The sequence below is a fragment of the Tachyglossus aculeatus genome, chromosome 6 (assembly GCF_015852505.1).
Source record: "Tachyglossus aculeatus isolate mTacAcu1 chromosome 6, mTacAcu1.pri, whole genome shotgun sequence".
Lineage (NCBI taxonomy): Eukaryota > Metazoa > Chordata > Mammalia > Monotremata > Tachyglossidae > Tachyglossus > Tachyglossus aculeatus.
In genome coordinates this window covers 35,850,714-35,871,352 of record NC_052071.1, presented here as the reverse complement: position 1 = coordinate 35,871,352, position 20,639 = coordinate 35,850,714, and the positions used below count along the sequence as shown (strand labels likewise).

The following is a 20,639-nucleotide window of genomic DNA, read 5'->3' as shown; positions in this document are numbered from 1 at the left end:
GTAATGGGGGAGGCCTGACAGGAAAGTATAGAGTAATCAGAGGAAGTAATTGAATGTGCAGCTGAATAGCGAATATTCAAAAGTACTAAAGATAGGTATGAGTAACTGCAAGTGACTAATTGTCAGTCACACAACGTCTGACTTGTGTGCCGGGAACTAATCGGGGAAGGCGTGTCTTGAGGTGGAATTCGCGGGGGAGCGTTGAATGGAGGGGTGCCGGGGATTTGTGGAGGGAGGGAATTTAGACCGGAGAACTGGGGGAAGGGATCAAAGGGGGAGAGGGGAGAGCGAGTTAAAAGGCATGCTGGAGACTGTGAGCCCACTGTTGGGTAGGGACTGTCTCTATGTGTTGCCAATTTGTAATTCCCAAGCGCTTAGTACAGTGCTCTGCACACAGTAGGCGCTCAATAAATACGATTGATTATGGTGATGGAGGTGAGTGAAGAAAGTAATCGGGAGAGAACTAGGTGAAGAGAGCAGTGTGGCCTAATGGAAAGGGCATGGGCCCAGGAATCAGAGGATTTGGGTTCTGATCCCAGCTCCACTCCCTGCCTGCTGTGTGTGTCCTTGACAAGTCCCTTGGCTTCTCTGAGCTTCAGTTTCCTCTCCTGGAAAATGGGGTGGAAACACCTGTTCTCCTTCCCCCTTAGAGTGTCGGCCCCCTGAGGAACAGAGACAGTGCTTGGCATATAGTAAGCACCTAACAAATACCACAGATGATAATGATGATGATGATGACTCTTTTGTATCTACCCCAGCTCATAGGACTATGCGTGACACATAGTAAGTGCTTAACAAACGCCGTAGTCATTATTATTGTCATTTTGTATCTTCCCCCAGATCTTAGGACAGTGCTTGGCACATAGTAAGCACTTAAAAAATACAACTGTTAGGAAATATTAGAGCGAATATTAGTATTAGTAGAGAAGCAGCGTGGCTCAAAGGAAAGAGCCCTGGGTGGGGAGCCAGTGGTCATGGGTTCTAATCCTGGCTCCGGCACTTATCAGCTGTGTGACCTTGGCAAGTCACTTCACTTCCCTGGGCCTCAGTTCTCTCATCTGGAAAATGGGGATGAAGACTGGGAGCCCCACGTGGGACAACCTGATTACCTTGTATCTACTGCAGTGCTTAGAATAGTGCTTGGCACACAGTAAGTGCTTAACAAATACCAACATTATTATTATTATTATTAAATAGAGCCAAAAGAATACGTAGACGGGAAAACATCAGTAAAGATTAAAAAAAATTGGCAAGGCCCCTGTTGTCAAGTGTTTTCCCAGTATTGCTTGTATGGTTGTTTTCCTCTTTTAGAATGTGATCTTGTGGGCTGAGGACTGCTTTTTATTCTGTTTTCAGTGTGTATTCTGTAGACTGTAGTCTCATTATAGGCAGGGAATTGTGGTATTGTACTTTCTCAAGCGCTTAGTACAGTGCTCTGCACAAAAGTAAGCACTCAATAAATACCATGGATTGATTGGCTGATGGATATTTCCAAGCCCTCAGTATAGCATTTCTTGCATTGTAACTGTTGAGGAAATTTAATTTTTGGAGAGAAATGATGCCAAAGTCTTCTTTCCACTAGGCCACGCTGTCTCGCAAATCTACTATGTCTCAGAATTTAAAATCAAAAAGCCTCCAAACCAGCTTTTAAACCCGTAAACACTGTTCGACTTCTGAAAGTTATCAGAGTGAGAGAAATTCTTCACAATATTGTTCCCTCTTCTCATTATCTAGTGCTTGTCGCAAACCTTTTCAAGGGCTTAAGTGTTTCGAATCTAATCTCATTAGTCTTAGCATAGCTATGGAGAGGCAACACGTGCTAACCTCCTGAAAAAATGTGGAGACAGCCCCGGAGAGGGGCAGCTTCCAAACGGTGTCCTTGCCCCCGGAGAAACCAAGCTGCATTCCACAGATACCGAAGCTAGAGACTTTGACCCTCTGGCAAGCTGTCGCGTCACGCCACGTAAATCCAAAGTCTGTGTTTGGCCCCAAGTTTGCTCCAGATCGCTGGGTTCGGGAGCCAGGAGCCCGGTGTCTTCTCCTGGGTGGCCAGGAGGCAGGGCTGCAGGCCCGGGGAAACTGGAAACTCACCCTCTGACAACGATCACGATGTTTTTTAAGCTCTTCCTATGTGTCAAGCACTGTTTTAAGCGCCGGGGCAGACCCAAGTCACTCAGGTCGAACACGGTCCCCGGCCCACGTGGGGCTCACAGTCTAAGTCGGAAGGCGATCGGGTATTGGAACCCCATTTTTATAGATGAGGAAACTGCGGCTCAGAGATGTGATTGCCGAAAGTCACGCAGCCGGCAAGTGGCAGATGAGAACCCAGGCCCCCTGGCTCTCAGGCCTGTGCTCTTTCCACTAGGCCACACTCCTCCTCCGCCACTTGCCACTTTCATGTCGGCGGTGGCGGCTCGGAGAGTTGTTGGCCTTTGGAGCCGGGGGTTGAGACAAGGGTGATAGAGCCACCGCTGAAGGCTCATTTCTGAGGGTCTTTTCGGAGAGGACCAGAATCCTGGGGAAATACAGGAGTCAGGATATCAGGAGGGTCTAACCTCGGGGCGGTCCTGAGTGCTTGATAGGGTTCTGATTTCTAACCTTAGCCCGGCACCCAGTCCGACCCTCTCGGAAGGAAGCGAGCTAATGGAAACCTCCATCCCCACCCCCACCTCCCCCGCCAACAATGTAGGACACTTACCCAGACCTTATTTGCAAGCATTAAACTGTAAGACACACGGAGAGGCCCATTGAGCGGCTGACTACTAGCCGAAGGGACTCTGGGGCTCCATCTGATCTAAGACGAGTGGGTGTTGAGACTGTGGCCTGAACTAGGCCAGCGACCCCCTTCTGGCCCCCACACAGCCTTTGTTTGGCTTTGCGGCCTTCACAACCAAAAGCAAGTTGCCCACTAGCCCGTGGGAATGCCGGAGAAACGCTATTAGCCATGGGACACTAAAAGCAAGTTGCCCACTAGCCCGTGGGAATGCGAGAGAAATGCTATTAGCCAAGGGACGCTAAAACCAATGGAGCTGGTTGACGATTCTGAACTCACCTCCTCCAAGTTGACTGGGTCGGGCGACTTGATTATTAGATCTGTCTAGTGATTTAGACAGCCCCGAGCACCTGAGTTGGTTTGTCCCAGCCTGGGAGGGAGAGCCGGCTGGCTGCCGTCTCATACTTTGAGCCAGATAAAGGGCCAAGCCGGACAAATAGCTTCCCCATCTGTAGTAAGACAGTAACTAGCCTGGGGCCCGGGCCCGGCCCACGAAGGTATCCAGTCCCGAGAGAGAGAAAAGATGGAACCTTAGAAAGCTGCCAAGTGCAAACTGCTTTCTGCTTCTCCTTTGAAGATACCAGTGGGATATAACTTTCCGTGACTCCCTTTTGTGCCCTCCGCCTTCCCTATCCCCCCTTCAGGCCCCCATTGAGTCTCGGCAGGAAGGGGGCAAAGGAGGGAACCACCTGGAGCCCAGCTGGCATCTGGGGCTGCCAGGCTGTGTTCGCTTTGGGGGCCAGATATTATCAAAGAGACCTTTGAAGTGGCATTTCTTTTGACCCCATTCTGGGAGGAAATAATCTCCAGAAAATTGAGTCACCAGTGTTTACTCAAATGCCTGCGTCCCTCCTCTCAGCCCCAGGCACGGGACTAAACCCCAGCTTCGTTGTCAACAACAGTGTTTATCAAGCACCCACAGAGCCCTGAACTGGGTGCTTGGAAACTTACAACAGAAATAAGACAATAGAAGGAGAAGGCAAAGAATCCGTGCCCTCAGGGAGCTAACAACCAAATGGGGGAGAGGAGTGGACACAAAATGCCCAGTATGCAATAAGGAAGATATGCAAATAAACAGATGCAGAGACAAATTGCCCGATATACAATAGGTAAAATGGGAAGAGCACATATGAGGTGAACAGACGTACACTTGAGAGCTACAGGTGTCCACGGGCAGCATGACTAGGGAGGTAGGTGGCTTTTTAGGAGAGCTTGGAAGTGTAAGAGGGGTGAGGTTTGGCACTTTTAATGGGCAAGAAGTTCCATGTAGAGGGCAAAATGGAAGTGATGGGAGAGTGGCAAGGTAGTAAGGTCGCTTGGGAGGAGGGAAAATGTTCAAATTGGGTTGTAGGAGGAAGAGAGCAGAGTGGTCGCGGGAGGGGTCTCGTGGAAAGCCAGAGGTTTGAGAACTAGGGAGCCATTGAGACATCGAGCGGCTGAGGACCGTGGCACTGCGGCCACTAATGGGATTTTAAGAAGATGATGCGAGCAGTTGGGCTGAACCGGAGTGGAGAGAGGCTGAAGTCAGGGGTCGCAGTGAGGAGGCCGATGCCAAAATCGCCCCGTGAAGTGAGAGGGGTTGCCGTAAGGACGAGGAGAAAGGGATGGATCCACAAAATATTGTAGAGGAAGAATTGGTGGGGGTTAAGAGGATGTCCCATCCCGGTTTACCTCTTCTACGGATGACAGTGGAGAAGCTTTGGCGGAGAGAGTATGACATGAGTACGTGCCTTCTGGCTAAGGGGATTCGAGCAGGCTGCTGAGAAGCCTCGATGAGAGGCGTCCAGTCAAGGGAAATGTCCTCCATCCCGATGCTCCCCTCGATTGCAGCTTTGGGCTTCTTTCCCAGTCGAACTCTATTCCTGGCCCAGCGGTCAGGGCTCTTGTCAGTGGGTCAGAGGGGAGCCAGGGTGACAGGGACCAGATGAATCGGCACGAGGGAAGGGAGTTAGCCTCTTCTGCCAAAGAGAAGCTGAGGGTCACCCCGCTACAGAACTGCGGGGGGCCCTAGGCTCGGTTGGCACTTGCTGAGGTCTCTGAATCTTGTCTCCAGCAGGAACACTGGTTTGAGAAGGCCCTGCGGGACAAGAAAGGTTTCATCATCAAGCAGATGAAGGAAGACGGCGCCTGCTTGTTCCGAGCTGTCGGTAAGTCCTCGCCTCGTCGGTCTTTCCCCGCTCTCACGCCCCGCTCTCCGACCCGAGGCGGATTTCGGGAGCCGGGCCTGGTTAGGAGCCGGGAGCGGGAGCTGGATTCTTCCAGCAGTAGGCACCCGAAGCCACAGCTCCTGGGACTAGCGGTCAAGCGGCTACCTATTTCTGATGCATCAGTCGGCTCTTTTTGGCACGATTCAGCCCGCTGGGGTTCAGGATTGTTAGGTTGAGCTGGTGCGGATAGGGAATTCTTTCTGTTAAAGTGCATCCTTGCGAAAACCCTTTGGTTGACCAGGAGTCCACCCCCAAGAGACAGCTCCTGACCTCCTGATGTCAGAGGAGAAGGTGGGCCGTATTTAGCAAGTCTGCTCTGTTCGTGGGGCCTGATTGCTGGAGGTGGTTTTCGGTCGGAGTTGATCTCTGTGGTGTTGGTCGTCGCTGTTCTCCTGAGGATGATCCAGGGTGAGGGAGCTGGGAGAGGGAGGGGGCAGAAAGCCCCGAAATGCCTGCTGTCATTGACAGCATACTGACGTCAGAACTCGGGAAAGCAGAGTAGCAGTTTGTGGTCCCCTAAACGTCCATCTTTCCTGCGCAGCGTAATCCTCACTCCGTTAGATTGGAGCCTAACGTTCCTTATAGTTTTGGGCCCAGTGATGATGATGGCATTTATTAAGCGCTTACTATGTGCAAAGCACTGTTCTAAGCACTGGGGAGGTTACAAGGTGATCAGGTTGTCCCACAGGGGGCTCACAGTCTTAATCCCCATCTTTCAGATGAGGAAACTGAGGCCCAGAGAGTGAAGTGACTTGCCCAAAGTCACGCAGCTGACAGTTGGCAGAGCCGGGGTTTGAACCCATGACCTCTGACTCCAAAGCCCGGGCTCTTGCCACTGAGCCACAGATTTGGCACTTGGAAGCTGTTTTCCAAAAATATGCTTTCAGCTAGAGAACTGGGGAGAGAGACTTTTGTCCCCACAGGACACTCCTGTCAGCTAAGTGCACGTCGGTGGGTGGAGTCCTAGGAGCCCCACAACTTTCCCTCTGCCACAAGTTGAGCAGGGTCACTATAGAAGGTGGGCCCCACTGGATGTTGTGAAGCAGGGACAAAGTGATAGGGGGGTACTGGGGGGCTAAGGAAGAGCAGGACTTTGGCTTCTGTTCCTCCTGCTGAGCGTCTGGTGGCCTCTGCCTCAGATTCCATAACTCCAAGTCTCCTTATCTAGCCAAGATGTCAAGAGGAGCCCTCAAGGAGAGCTGCCTGCCCTTGAGGGACTGCCCGGCTGAACTCCTTGTCTTCCCTCCCAAACCTTGCCCTCTCCCTGACTTTCCCATCTCTGTTGACGGCACTACCATCCTTCCCGTCTCACAAGCCCGCAACCTTGGTGTCATCCTCGACTCCGCTCTCTCATTCACCCCTCACATTCAAGCCGTGACCAAAACCTGCCGGTCTCAGCTCCACAACATCGCCAAGATCCGCCCTTTCCTCTCCATCCCAACCGCTACCCTGCTCATTCAAGCTGTCGTCCTATCCCGTCTGGACTACTGCATAAGCCTTCTCTCTGATCTCCCATCCTCGTGTCTCTCTCCGCTTCAATCCATACTTCATGCTGCTGCCCGGATTATCTTTGTCCAGAAACGCTCGGGGCATATCACTCCCCTCCTCAAAAATCTCCAGTGGCTACCAATCAATCTGTGCATCAGGCAGAAACTCCTCCCCCTGGGCTTCAAGGCTGTCCATCCCCTCGCCCCCTCCTACCTCACCTCCCTTCTCTCCTTCTGCAGCCCAGCCCGCACCCTCCGCTCCTCCGCCGCTAACCTCCTCACCGTACCTCGCTCTCGCCTGTCCCGCCATCGACCCCCGGGCCCGGAATGCCCTCCCTCTGCCCATCCGCCAAGCTAGCTCTCTTCCTCCCTTCAAGGCCCTGCTGAGAGCTCACCTCCTCCAGGAGGCCTTCCCAGACTGAGCCCCTTCCTTCCTCTCCCCCTCGTCCCCCCTCCATCCCCCCCATCTTACTTCCTTCCCTTCCCCACAGCACCTGTATATATGTATATATGTTTGTACATATTTATTACTCTATTTTATTTGTACATATCTATTCTATTTATTTTATTTTGTTAGTATGTTTGGTTTTGTTCTCTGTCTCCCCCTTTTAGACTGTGAGCCCACTGTTGGGTAGGGACTGTCTCTCTATGTTGCCAATTTGTACTTCCCAAGCGCTTAGTACAGTGCTCTGCACATAGTAAGCGCTCAATAAATACGATTGATGATGATGATGATGATGATTTGGAAAAGTGAAGCCTAGTGGCATCAAACAGAAACCCCTTACCATCGCCATTCAGTGAGCTGTCCCCCTTCCTACCCTTACCTCAGTGATTTCCTACCTTAGTCAAGCCGCATACCCCTCTCCTCTAACACCAGTCTTCTCACTGTACCTCAGTCTCGTCTTTCTCACCGCTGACCCCTCGCCCACGTCCTCCCTCTCTCTTCATATCCGACAAACCACTGCGCTGCCCACCTTAAAGCTGCCCTAGAATCACATCTCCTCCAAGAGGCTTTCCCCAAATAAGCCCTCACTTCCCTGTCCGAGTCTTCCCTTCTGCATTCCTTATGCGCTTGGGTCTGTTCCCCTTAAGCACTTTGATATTTGTTTGCCCCATTCCCAGCCCCACAGCAATTACGGCCGTATCCATTTGTAATTTATTTTAATGTCTGCCTCCCCATCTAGTCCGTAAGCTTCTTGTAGGCAGTGATGCTGTAATAATAATAATAATAATAATAATGGCATTTATTAATCAATCAATCAGTTGTATTTATTGAGCGCTTACTGTGTGCAGAGCACTGGACTAAGCGCTTGGGAAGTACAAGTTGGCAACATATAGAGACGGTCCCTACCCAACAGTGGGCTCACAGGCTAGAAGTGGGCTCATAGTCTAGAAAGCGCTTACTATGTGCAAAGCAAAGCACTCAATAAATGCGTTGATTGATTGATAGGTAGGGGAGGGAGTAATGCGACTGGCCCCAAGACTCCTGTCTCCTACATAAAAATAATTATAATGGTATTTGTTAAGCAACTTACTATGTGCCAGGCTCTGTTCTAAGCGCTGGGGTAGATATAAGGTAATCAGGTTGACCCACGTGGGCTCAGAGTCCTAATCTCCATTTTCCAGATGAGGTAACTGAGGGCCAGAGAAGTGAAGTGACTTGCCCAAAGTCACCCAGCTGACAAGTGGCAGAGCCGGGGTTAGAACCCAGGACCTCTGACTCCAAAGCCCGGGCTCTTTCCACTGAGCGGCACTAGGTTCATGCTTCCCCAAAGTTCAGGGTTGCTGAGCGGGGCGGTCAGCCTACCAGTCAAGGACAGTGGACTGGGAGGAGCAACTGAGGAATGCCCTTCAAGGCCCTACTGAGAGCTCACCTCCTCCAGGAGGCCTTCCCAGACTGAGCCCCCCCTTCCTCTCCCCCTCCTCCCCTTCTCCATCCCCCCCGCCTTACCTCCTTCCCTTCCCCACAGCACCTGTATATATGTATATATGTTTGTACATATTTATTACTCTATTTATTTATTTATTTTACTTGTCCATATCTATTCTATTTTATTTTGTTAGTATGTTTGGTTTTGTTCTCTGTCTCCCCCTTTTAGACTGTGAGCCCACTGTTGGGTAGGGACCGTCTCTAGATGTAACCAACTTGGACTTCCCAAGCGCTTAGTCCAGTGCTCTGCACACAGTAAGCGCTCAATAAATACGATTGATTGATTGATTGATTGAATGCCAAGAGGAGATAGGATGGAGGGAAGAGCGTGGAGACCGTCTGGGAGTCTTTCCCCGGGGTGCGGAGCCCGTCTGCTGCTTTTGGATCGTGAGGACTAGGGGGGTTGGAAAGAAGGCCCGGGTTTTAAGGAATGGCCTGTGGGGAAAAGGGAATACCGGGCATGGGTTATAGGAAAGGCCCTGTAAGGGAAAGGTCAGGCTGAGTCTCCACTCCTGATTTAGACCGGTTGCCAGCATGACTTTGGGCAGCTGGGCAGGGTAAGCGAGGACACCGGAGCTTCTACCAGTCACTCCGTTCGGCTTTTCGACTGTGAGCCCACTGTTGGGTAGGGACCGTCTCTATATGTTGCCAACTCGGACTTCCCAAGCGCTTAGCACAGTGCTGTGCACACAGTAAGCACTCAATAAATACGATTGATTGATTGATTGATTAGAGGCCGATCAGCCCAAACGACTGAAACAGGCTGGGGGCTGCAGATCAGGCCGGGGCTCCGAGACGTGTGAAGTGGCCCGTTGCCAGTCTGGCTGCCTCGCTGCTGGAAAATTCTTCTGTTGTGCGAGTCCGTGTGGGACTATGGACTTTTAACCAGCAGTTTGTCCTGAAATACGCGTGTAGTTCGTACGAATGGGGGCGGCGGGGGGATTCATTCATTCATTCAGTCGTATTTATCGAGCGCTGACTGTGTGCAGAGCACTGGACTAAGCGCTTGGGAAGGATAAGTTGGCAACGTATAGAGACGGTCCCTACCCAACAAAGGGCTCACAGTCTATTCATTCATTCATTCAATCGTATTTATTGAGCGCTGACTGTGTGCAGAGCACTGGACTAAGCACTTGGGAAGGTCAAGTTGGCAACGTATAGAGACGGTCCCTACCCAACAAAGGGCTCACAGTCCGTTCATTCATTCATTCAATCGTATTTATTGAGCGCTGACTGTGTGCAGAGCACTGGACTAAGCGCTTGGGAAGGACAAGTTGGCAACGTATAGAGACGGTCCCTACCCAACAAAGGGCTCACAGTCCATTCATTCAATCGTATTTATTGAGCGCTGACTGTGTGCAAAGCACTGGACTAAGCGCTTGGGAAGGACAAGTTGGCAACGTATAGAGACGGTCCCTACCCAACAGTGGGCTCACAGTCTATTCATTCATTCATTCATTCAATCGTATTTATTGAGTGCTAACTGTGTGCAGAGCACTGTACTAAGCGCTTGGGAAGTACAGGTTGGCAACATATAGAGATGGTCCCTACCCAACAGTGGGCTCACAGTCTAGAAGGGGGAGACAGAGAACAAAACAAAACATATTAACAAAATAAAAAAATAGAATAAATATGTACAAGTAATAAATACGTACGAACATATATACATATATCTAGAATCGTTAGACTACTCCTGGCCCAAGTCGTCATAATAATAATAAATAATAATAATGATGGCATTTGTTAAGTGCCTACTATGTGCAAAGCACTGTTCTAAGCGCTGGGGAGGATACAAGGTGATCAGGTTGTCCCACGGGGGGCTTCCAGTCTTAATCCCCATTTTCCAGATGAGGGAACTGAAGCCCAGAGAAGTGAAGTGACTTCCCAAGGTCACCCAGCTGACAGTTGGCGGAGCCGGGATTAGAACCCATGACCTCTGACTCCCAAGCCCGGGCTCTTTCCAGTGAGCCACGCTGCTTCTGGATGTCATGGATGTCTCCCCTCGGGGGGGGGGTCACATTCCCGGCTGCAGCGGCTCTGGCGGAGAGCCCGGGGTGGCCGGAGAGGGACCATAATCACCCACTCCTTAGGGACCGTGACCCCTTGGTACTGTGCCTTTGACCTTTCCCCCGCAGTTTTTCAGGCAGGAAGGTATCGCACCCGACCCTTGGTTGGAAGAAGAAGCAGAGGATTGAGCCAGAGATGTCCACTCCACCTTTCACCCCTCCCTTCTGGGGCAGGAATTCTCATAATAATAATAATAATGGCATTTATTAAGCGCTTACTATGTGCAAAGCACCGTTCCAAGCGCTGGGGAGTCTACAAGGTGATCAGGTTGTCCCACGTGGGGCTCACAGTCTTAATCCCCATTTTTACAGCTGAGGGAACTGAGGCCCAGAGAAGTGAAGCGACTCGCCCAAAGTCACCCAGCTGACAAGTGGTGGAGCGGGATTTGAACCCACGACTTCTGACTCCAAAGACCGGGCTCTTTCCACTGAGCCACGCTGTTCTCATGGGAGCCGCAGGGGCTGGGGGTGGGCTGGGGTCCTCTCAGCGTGAGCTGGGCCCGAGTGGAGGTTGGATGGGTAGGAACTGTCTCTAGATGTTGCCAACTTGTACTTCCCAAGCGCTTAGTACAGTGCTCTGCACACAGTAAGCGCTCAATAAATACGATTGATGATGATGATGATGTCCGGAGCCACACCTGCCGTAGCGACCAGACTTGTGTGGGGCTTGCAGTGAGGCGCGGGAGAGGCGAGCGGATGGAGACGGAGAAATCCGCCTCGTGCGTATTTCCCCGGTGCCCGGTGAGGACCAGATAATAATAATAATGATGGTATTTATTAAGCACTTACTATGTGCAAAGCACTGTTCTAAGCCCTGGGGGGATACAAGGTAATCAGGTTGTCCCACAGGGGACTCACAGTCTTAATCCCCATTTTACAGATGAGGGAACTGAAGCCAAGAGAAGTGAAGTTGACTTGCCCAAAGTCACCCAGCCGACAGTTGGCGGAGTCGGGATTTGAACCCATGACCTCCGACTCCAAAGCCCGGGCTCTTTCCACTGAGCCAAGCTGCGTGACGTGGTGGACCGGGAAAGGAGCGCGCTTCCTTTTTTACTCGGTTTACTTCCTCTTCCTTCCCCCCCTTTCCCTTCCTTTTCTTCCTCCCTCCTTTCCCGAATAATAATAATAATGATGGTGGCATTTAGTAGGTGATTACTCTGTTCCAAGGACAGTATTAAGCACTGGGATAGATTCTGGGGGAGAGGCAGCATGATATAGTGGATACAGCGTGGGCCTGGGGGTCAGAAGGTCATGGGTTCTAATCCTAGCCGCGCCAGGATGACCTTGGGCAAGTCACTTAGGAGGCCTTCCCAGACTGAGCCCCCTCCTGCCCCTCTCCATCCCCCCGCTTACCTCCTTCCCCTCCCCACAGCACCTGTATATATGTATATACGTTTGTACATATTTATTGCTCTATTTATTTTACTTGTACATACCTATTCTATTTATTTTATTTTGTTAGTATGTTTGGTTTTTTGTCTGTCTCCCCCTTCTAGACTGTGAGCCCGCTGTTGGGTAGGGACCGTCTCTATACGTTGCCAACTTGGACTTCCCAAGCGCTTAGTCCAGTGCTCTGCACACAAGCGCTCAATAAATACAATTGAATGAATGAATGAATATGTGTTTGTATGTATTGCTCTATTTTATTTGTACATATTTATTCTATTTATTTTATTTTGTTAGTATGTTTGGTTTTGTTGTCTGTCTCCCCCTTCTAAACTGTGAGCCCACTGTTGGGTAGGGACCGTCTCCAGATGTTGCCAACTTGTACTTCCCAAGCACTTAGTATAGTGCTCTGCACACAGTAAGCGCTCAATAAATACGATTGAGTGAACAAATGAATATATGTTTGTACGGATTTATTGCTGTATTTATTTATTTTATTTGTACATATTTATTCTATTTATTTTGTTAATATGTTTAGTTCTCTGTCTCCTCCTTCTAAACTGTGAGCCGACTGTTGGGTAGGGACCGTCTCTAGATGTTGCCAACTTGGACTTCCCAAGCGCTTAGTGTAGTGCTCTGCACACAGTAAGCGCTCAATTAATACGATTGACTGAATGAGTGAATATATGTTTGTACGGATTTATTGCTCTATTTGTTTTATTTGTACATATTCTATTTATTTTGTTGATATGTTTTGTTCTCTGTCTCCTCCTTCTAGACTGTGAGCCCACTGTTGGGTAGGGACCGTCTCTAGATGTTGCCAATTTGTACTTCCCAAGCGCTTAGTACAGTGCTCTGCACACAGTAAGCGCTCAATAAATATGTTTGAATGAATGAATGAATATGTTTGTATGTATTTATTACTCTAATTATTTTATTTGTACATATTCTATTTATTTTATTTTATTAATATGTTTTGTTCTCCGTCTCCCCCTTCTAGACTGTGAGCCCACTGTTGGGTAGGGACCGTCTCTATATGTTGCCAACTTGGACTTCCCAAGCGCTTAGTCCAGTGCTCTGCACACAGTAAGCGCTCAATGAATACGATTGAATGAATGAATGAATGAATGAATGAATGAACTTGACTTCTCTGTGCTTGTTACCTCATCTGTAAAATGGGAATTAAGACTATGAGCCCAGAGAAGCAGCATGGCTCAGTGGAAAGAGCCCGGGCTTTGGATTCAGGGGTCACGGGTCCAAATCCCGGCTCTGCCGATTGTCAGCTGTGTGACTTGGGCAAGTCACTTAACTTCTCTGGGCCTCAGTTACCTCATCTGTAAAATGGGGATTGACTGTGAGCCCCCCCATGGGACAACCTGATCACCTTGTAACCTCCCCAGCACTTAGAACAGTGCTCTGCACATAGTAAGCGCTTAATAAATGCCATTATTATTATCATTATTATTATGTGGGAAAGGTACTGTGTCCAACCTGATTTGCTTGTATCCACCACAGCGCTCAGCACAGTGCCTGGCACCATAGTAAGTGCTTAACAAATACCAAAATTATTACTGCTGTTATGACAAGATCATCAGGTCAGACACAGCCCCAGTCCCTCATCAGCCTCACAGACTAAATATCAGTCAATCAGTGGAATTTATTGAGCGCTTATGTGCAGAGCACTGTACAAAGCGATGGGGAGAGTACAATACCACATAATTAGCAGACATATCCCCTGCCTATAATGAGCTTACAGGCTAGAGGGGGAGACAGACATTACTGTGAATAAATATGGAATTTATAAAATGTAATTTCAAGATGTATAGAAATAGGAGGGAGATCGCGTATTTGATCCCAGCGTGGCTCAGTGAAAAGAGCCCGGGCTTTGGAGTCAGAGGTCATGGGTTCAAATCCCAGCTCCGCCAACTGTCAGCTTTGTGACTTTGGGAGAGTCGCTTCACTTCTGTGGGCCTCAGTTACCTCATCTGTAAAACTGGGGATTAAAACTGTCCCCTTGGGACAACCTGATCACCTTGTAACCTCCCCAGTGCTTAGAACAGCGCTTTGCACGTAGTAAGCGCTTAACAAACACCATCATCATCATTATTATTATCCCCATTTTACAGATGGGGAAACCGAGGCACAGAGAAGTGAAGTGTTTCCCAAGGTCACACAGCAGAGCCTGGGCTCTTTTCATCAATCAATCAATCAATCGTATTTATTGAGCGCTTACTGTGTGCAGAGCACTGTACTAAGCGCTTGGGAAGTACAAGTTGGCAACATGTAGAGATGGTCCCTACCCAACAGCGGGCTCACAGTCTAGAAAGGGGGAGACAGACAACAAGACAGAACATATTAACAAAATAAAATAAACGGAATATGTACAAATAAAATAGAGTAATAAATCCGTACAAACGTAGATACATTCATTCAGTCGTATTTATTGAGCGCTTACTGTGTGCACAGCACTGTACTAGTGATCGAATGAGCTGAGGGAAAGGAGTCAAAGGCAGAAGACCGGACGGCCCAAGATCTCAGAGACACCCCCAGGAAAGGGGGGAAGACGAGGGATTCATTCATTCATTCATTCATTCGCATTATTGAGCGCTGACTGCGTGCAGAGCACTGTACTAAGCGCTTGGGAAGGACAAGTTGGCAACACAGAGAATGCTGTTTCCCATATCCCTTCCTCCTTTCCCCTCCACTTCTTCGTCCCCCGTTCCTTCAAAGCGCCACCGCGAATCTCACTCCCAAGTTGGCCCTCCGCTTCAGATGAAAAGCCGCACCAGATCCTCCCTTTCTCTCCCTGTTTTTTTGTTGGTCCCCCCCCGCCCCCCGACAACTCCCCAGGACCACCCATGATAGAGGAAGCTATTGGTGTGTAGGTAGGTGTGGGACCTGGCATCTCTCTCGTGTCTCTCTCGAGTAGGGCGGGCACACACGCGTGCTGCTGGGGGATCAATCAATCAATCAATCAATCGTATTTATTGAGCGCTTACTATGTGCAGAGCGCTTGGGAAGTACAAATTGGCAACACATAGAGACAGTCCCTACCCAACAGTGGGCTCACAGTCTAAAAGGGGGAGACAGAGAACAGAACCAAACATACCAACAAAATAAAATAAATAGGATAGAAATGTACAAGTAAAATGCCCAGAAAGCCTGGCAACGTTCAGTCACCAAGGCCAGCGCAGCCATTGACCGACTGACAATTCGTGTGGCCCCCAACTCCTTCTGGACCCCAGAATGTAGGCACCCCCCCGCCCAAGCTCGGCTCTATCCCGGAGCCAGTCCATCCTTCCCCCACCCCAGTTGGGAAGCAGAGCTGAGGAGGAGCCACGTGCCAGCCGTGGGAGCGGCAGGCGCCCTTCATCGCGCGGGCTGTAAAACGGATCCTATCGCCCGGCTGTCCGGATTTCAAGAACCGGTGTGTGCTCTTTCACCCCCCCCGCCCCGGGGCCCTTCCAGTAAAGAGCCAGGAGCGTCCAGGAAGTCCCCCCTTCAAAGGGGTTTCCACTAGTGGCCCCGCTGGCCTTTATCAGGCCCTCGAAGGCCGGGGCGGCTTTTCTCAGAAAAACCTCAGAAGGCCCATCGTCACCTTCCTTCCCCCGACCCGCCCGGGGGAGAGGGCGGCAGATAATCGGGGAGGTTCTGACGTGAAAACCGTGACACCGGCAGACCTCGAGGAACCCCCCCTTCGCCGCCGCCACCAAACGCTGCGGTGACATTTGGGTTTGGGGGGAAAGAAGCCGCTCAGAGCGGGCCGGCTTCTCGTTACGAGAATCGGACGGGCCTGATGCCGCTGTTACCCTTTTTTCATCAGTCAGTCAGTCAATGGTATTTCTTCAGTGCTTACTGTGTGCAGAGCACTGTACTAACCCCCCGGGCGAGTACAATACGTCAGAGTTGGTAGACACATTCCCTGCCCACAATGAGCTTTTTGTTTTAATGGCATGTGTTATGAGCCCACTGTTGGGTAGGGACCATCTCTATAGGTTGCCTACTTGTACTTCCCAAGCGCTTAGTACAGTGCTGTGCACACAGTAAGCGCTCAATAAATACGATTGAATGAATGGATGAATGAGCAGTCCATACTTTAAAAAAAATAATAATAGTAATAATAATGGCATGTGTTAAGCGCTTACTGTGTGCAAAGCACTGTTCTAAGCACTGGGGGGGATACAGTGTGATCAAGTTGTCCCACATGGGGCTCATAGTCTTAATCCCCATTTTTACAGATGAGGTAACAGGCTCAGAGAATCAATCAGTCGTATTTATTGAGCGCTTACTGTGTGCAGAGCACTAGACTAAGCGCTTGGGAAGTACAAGTTGGCAACATATAGAGACAGTCCCTACCCAACAGTGGGCTCACAGTCTAAAAGAGAAGTTAAGTGACTTGCCCAAGGTCACACAGCAGACTCGTGGTGTAGCCGGGATTCGAACCCATGACCTCTGACTCCAAAGCCCGTGCTCTTTCCACTGAGCCACGCTGCTTCTCTCTTAATGGCCTATATTAAGCACTTACTATGTGCAAAACACTGTTCTAAGCGCTGGGGAGGTTACAAGGTGATGAGGTTGTCCCAGTCGATCAATGGTATTTCTTCAGTGCTCACTGTGTGCAGAGCACTGTACTAAGCGCCCGGGCGAGTACAGTACATCAGAGTTGGTAGACACGTTCCCTGCCCACAATGAGCAGTCCGTACTTTTTTTTTAAATGGCATTTACTTAGCACTTACTATGTGCAAAGCACTGTTCTAAGCGCTGGGGAGGTTACAAGGTGATGAGGTTGTCCCAGTCAGTCAGTCAATGGTGTTTCTTCAGTGCTTACTGTGTGCAGAGCACTGTACTAAGCACTCAGGCGAGTACAATGCATCAGAGTTGGTAGACGTGTTCCCTGCCCACAATGAGCAGTCCATACTTTTTTTTTAAATGGCATGTATTAAGCGCTTACTATGTGCAAAGCACTGTTCTAAGCGCTGGGGAGGTTACAAGGTGATGACGTTGTCCCATGGGGGGCTCACAGTTTTAATCCCCATTTTCCAGATGAGGTAACTGAGGTCCAGAGAAGTGAAGTGACTTGCCCAAAGACACACAGCTGCCAATTGGCAGAGCTGGGATTTGAACCCATGACCTCTGACTCCTTCTTCATACCTCACCTTGCCACTCTCTTATTACAACCCAGCCCTTGCACATGGCTCATCTAATGCCAACCTTCTCATTGTACCTCAGTCTCCTCTATCCCGCCACTGACCCCCAACCTTGGAGAAGCAGTGTGGCTCAGTGGAAAGAGCCCAGGCTTTGGAGTCAGAGATCATGGGTTCTAATCCCGGCTCCGCCACTTGTCAGCTGTGTGACTTCGGGGAAGTCACTTCACTTCTCTGGGCCTCGGTTACCTCATCTGTAAAATGGGGATTAAGACTGTGAGCCCCCCGTGGGACAACCTGATCACCTTGTAATCTCCCCAGTGCTTAGAAAAGTGCTTTGCACAGAGTAAGGGCTTAACAAATGCCATTATTATTATTACTCTGTACACAGTAAATGCTTGATAAATACAATTGAATGAATGAGCTTACAATGAACTTATTGTTATGTTGTACTCTCCCAAGCACTTGTTACAGTGCTCTGTTGTTAATATGTTTTGTTGTCCGTCTCCCCCTTCTAGACTGTGAGCCCGCTGTTGGGTAGGGACCGTCTCCATATGTTGCCAACTTGGACTTCCCAAGCGCTAAGTACAGTGCTCTGCACACAGTAAGCGCTCAATAAATATGATTGAATGAATGAATGAATGAATAAAGTGCTCAATAAATATGGCTGGCCACTGCCTGAGGTCATCAGCATTCCCGTGAAGTTCCTAGATAGCCCCAGAAATGCCCGAATCAGGGTCTGGGAGCAACAGACAATTACTCTCCCTTCTTTCAAAGCCGTATCAAAAGCACATCTCCTCCAAGAAGCCTTCTCTGACTAAGCCCCCCTTCCCTCTTTTCTCATGCCCCTCTGCATCGCCCCGACTTGCCCCCTTTAGTCATCCCCCCTCCCAGCCCAACGGCACTTATATACCTATCTGTAATTTATTTCTTTACGTACATTAATGCCCGTCTCCCCTTTTAAACTGTGAGCTCGTTGTAAGCAGGGAACGTGCCTGTGTATTGTTGTACTCTCCCAAATGCTTAGTCCAGTGCTCTGCCCAATGGCACTTATATACCTATCTGTAATTTCTTTACGTACATTAATGCCTGTCTCCCCTTTTAAACTGTGAGCTCGTTGTAAGCAGGGAAAGTGTCTGTGTATTATTGTATTCTTCCAAATGCTTAGTCCAGTGCTCTGCCCAACGGCACCTATATACCTATCTGTAATTTATTTCTTTACATACATTAATGCCCGTCTCCCCCTTTTAAACTGTGAGCTCGTTGTAAGCAGGGAACGTGTCTGTGTATTGCTGTATTCTCCCAAATGCTTAGTCCAGTGCTCTGCCCAACGGCACTTATCAATCAATCAGTCAATCGTATTTATTGAGTGCTTATTGTGTGCAGAGCACTGTACTAAGCGCTTGGGAAGTACAAGTTGGCAACATATAGAGATGGTCCCTACCCAACAGTAGGCTTACAGTCTAGAAGCATATACATATCTGTGTATATATATATATATATGTATATATATGAATGCATGTGTGCCCATATATTTATGTATATATCTGTATATATATATATTTATGTGTATATGTATGTATATATCTGTGTATATATGCATATCTGTAATTTATTTCTTTACATACATTAATGCCCATCTCCCCTTTTAAACTGTGAGCTTGTTGTAAGCAGGGAACGTGCCTGTGTATTGTTGTATTCTCCCAAATGCTTAGTCCAGTGCTCTGCCCAACGGCACTTATCAATCAGTCAGTCAGTCAATCGTATTTATGGAGTGCTTATTGTGTGCAGAGCACTGTACTAAGCGCTTGAGAAGTACAAGTTGGCAATATATAGAGACGGTCCCTACCCAACAGTGGGCTCACAGTCTAGAAGCATATACATTATCTATCTATCCGAAGCATATACATTATCTATCTATCCTATCTATCTATCTATCTATCTAATCTGTGTATGTGTGTATATGTATATATCTGTGTATATATACATATCTGTAATTTATTTCTTTACGTACATGAATGCCCGTCTCCCCTTTTAAACTGTGAGCTCGTAAGCAGGGACTGTGTCTGTGTATTGTTGTATTCTCCCAAATGCTTAGCCCAGTGCTCTGCACACAGTAAGCACTCCATAAATAGGATCGAACGGTCAGACGAATGAGCCGAGAGCTCACCGGTGGGGCCAGCCCCATGTCTGGAAGCCAGAACTCTCCCTCCAACGCTCCCGACTTGGCCCTCGGGAAGCGGGGCTGCAGTGGGGACCCCAGCTCCCCTGTCCCCCCCGAGTGCTCCCACAGAAGGGGCCGCAGGGGACAGAGCCCCCAAATTTCTCCCCCTTTCACTGCATCAGTTGGCTAACTTCTTCCTTTTCTTCTCCTCCTCTTTCTCCCCCTTCTCCCTCCCGTACCTCCCTTCCATTCATTGGCAGATCTGGAGGGAGGGCAGACTTGTTTGCGACGCGGAAGTCAGTGTGCCTGGCATCTTTTAGAGTTCCTGCTGGGCTCAGATAAACCCTCCTCCCCCAGGAAAAATGAGTCATCCGTTTCCAGCCTTCCTGGACTCTCACTGATTCGGCAGAATTCAATGCTTTCCTCCCTCCTGCCCCTTTTCAGAGAAACATGATGCTGCAGGTTCGGGAGCCAACTCGAAGGGCCGGAGAGCCGGATAGGGGAGTGAGCAAAGATACCCGCTTTTTTCGGGGGGCAGTGCTCATCAAGAGTGTTTCTGTTTTATCTAGCCCTCTTGGCCTCCCAGATTGGTCGATGGGTTGCCAGGCACTTAGATACAACTGTGTTTACCAAAACATCTCTCCTTCCGACCATGGGCCCCGTGAAAGGGCTCTGGAGGAGCCATCTGGGGCCAGAGTGCCCCGGTTGCCACGAGGCCGGGGCGTGCTCTCATTTTGCCGGGGGCTTGAAAGCAGAGACGGGCTGGTCGCCGTGTCCCTCCGAACCCGTTCCCAATCCGGGAGTGAGGGGAAAGATTGTCACATCTCTTGTCAAAATGTTCCGCGAAGGAGAAGGGAACTGAAAACAAACAAGAGCTAGACTGAAGAGAGAGAACGGACGGACGAACGCAAGAGGCTGCTTGATATTGAGGCCTGGGGTGTGTGGGAAGCAGTGTAGCCTAGTGGGAAGAACGTGGGGCTGTGAGCGGACCTGGGCTTTAATCCCAGCTCTGCCACGTGTCTGCTGTGTGACCCTGGGCAAGTCACTTCGCTTCTCTGTGCCTCAGTGACCTCATCTGCGAAATGGGGCTTAAATCCTTCTCCCTCCTACTGAGATTGTGAGCCCCTTGCGGGACAGGGGTAGTGTCCAAACTAATGAACTTGTATTTACCCCAGCATTTAGAGCAGTGCTTGGCAAATAGTAAGTACTTAACGAGTGCCATAATATATAAATATATTCAAGAAAAGAACGTCAGACTTTGGGAGGGGAAGCGAAGCCCTGGTTAGGATTGAGGCTTTGAAGTAAGACCTCTGCTCCCAGCGGGTGGTAGGTAAAAATAGGGAATTCATTGCCACGGGAAGTTGGTGCAGGTCAAAACTATCAGGTCATTTAAGGGGCTCCCAGAAGAGGGATTTGTTTGGGAAAAATGAGGAATGTAGAGGGAAAATTGGGGATCCATTTAGGATGGGGATCGAGAGCGAT

The 20,639-nt window shown here is 49.5% G+C and overlaps 1 protein-coding gene across 2 annotated transcripts in view; it reads left to right on the top strand.

The window, feature by feature from the left end:
* The window catches only part of OTUD5 (OTU deubiquitinase 5), a 73,450-nt gene that overhangs the window by 32,670 nt on the left and 20,141 nt on the right, over window positions 1-20,639 (top strand). Inside the window, exon 2 of one of the 2 annotated variants that reach the window (XM_038747922.1) lies at window positions 4,827-4,920. In XM_038747922.1, the coding sequence (XP_038603850.1) occupies window positions 4,827-4,920 (94 nt within the window). The remainder of the gene's footprint in view (window positions 1-4,826; window positions 4,921-20,639) is intronic. The other variant, XM_038747923.1, reaches the window with a different exon arrangement.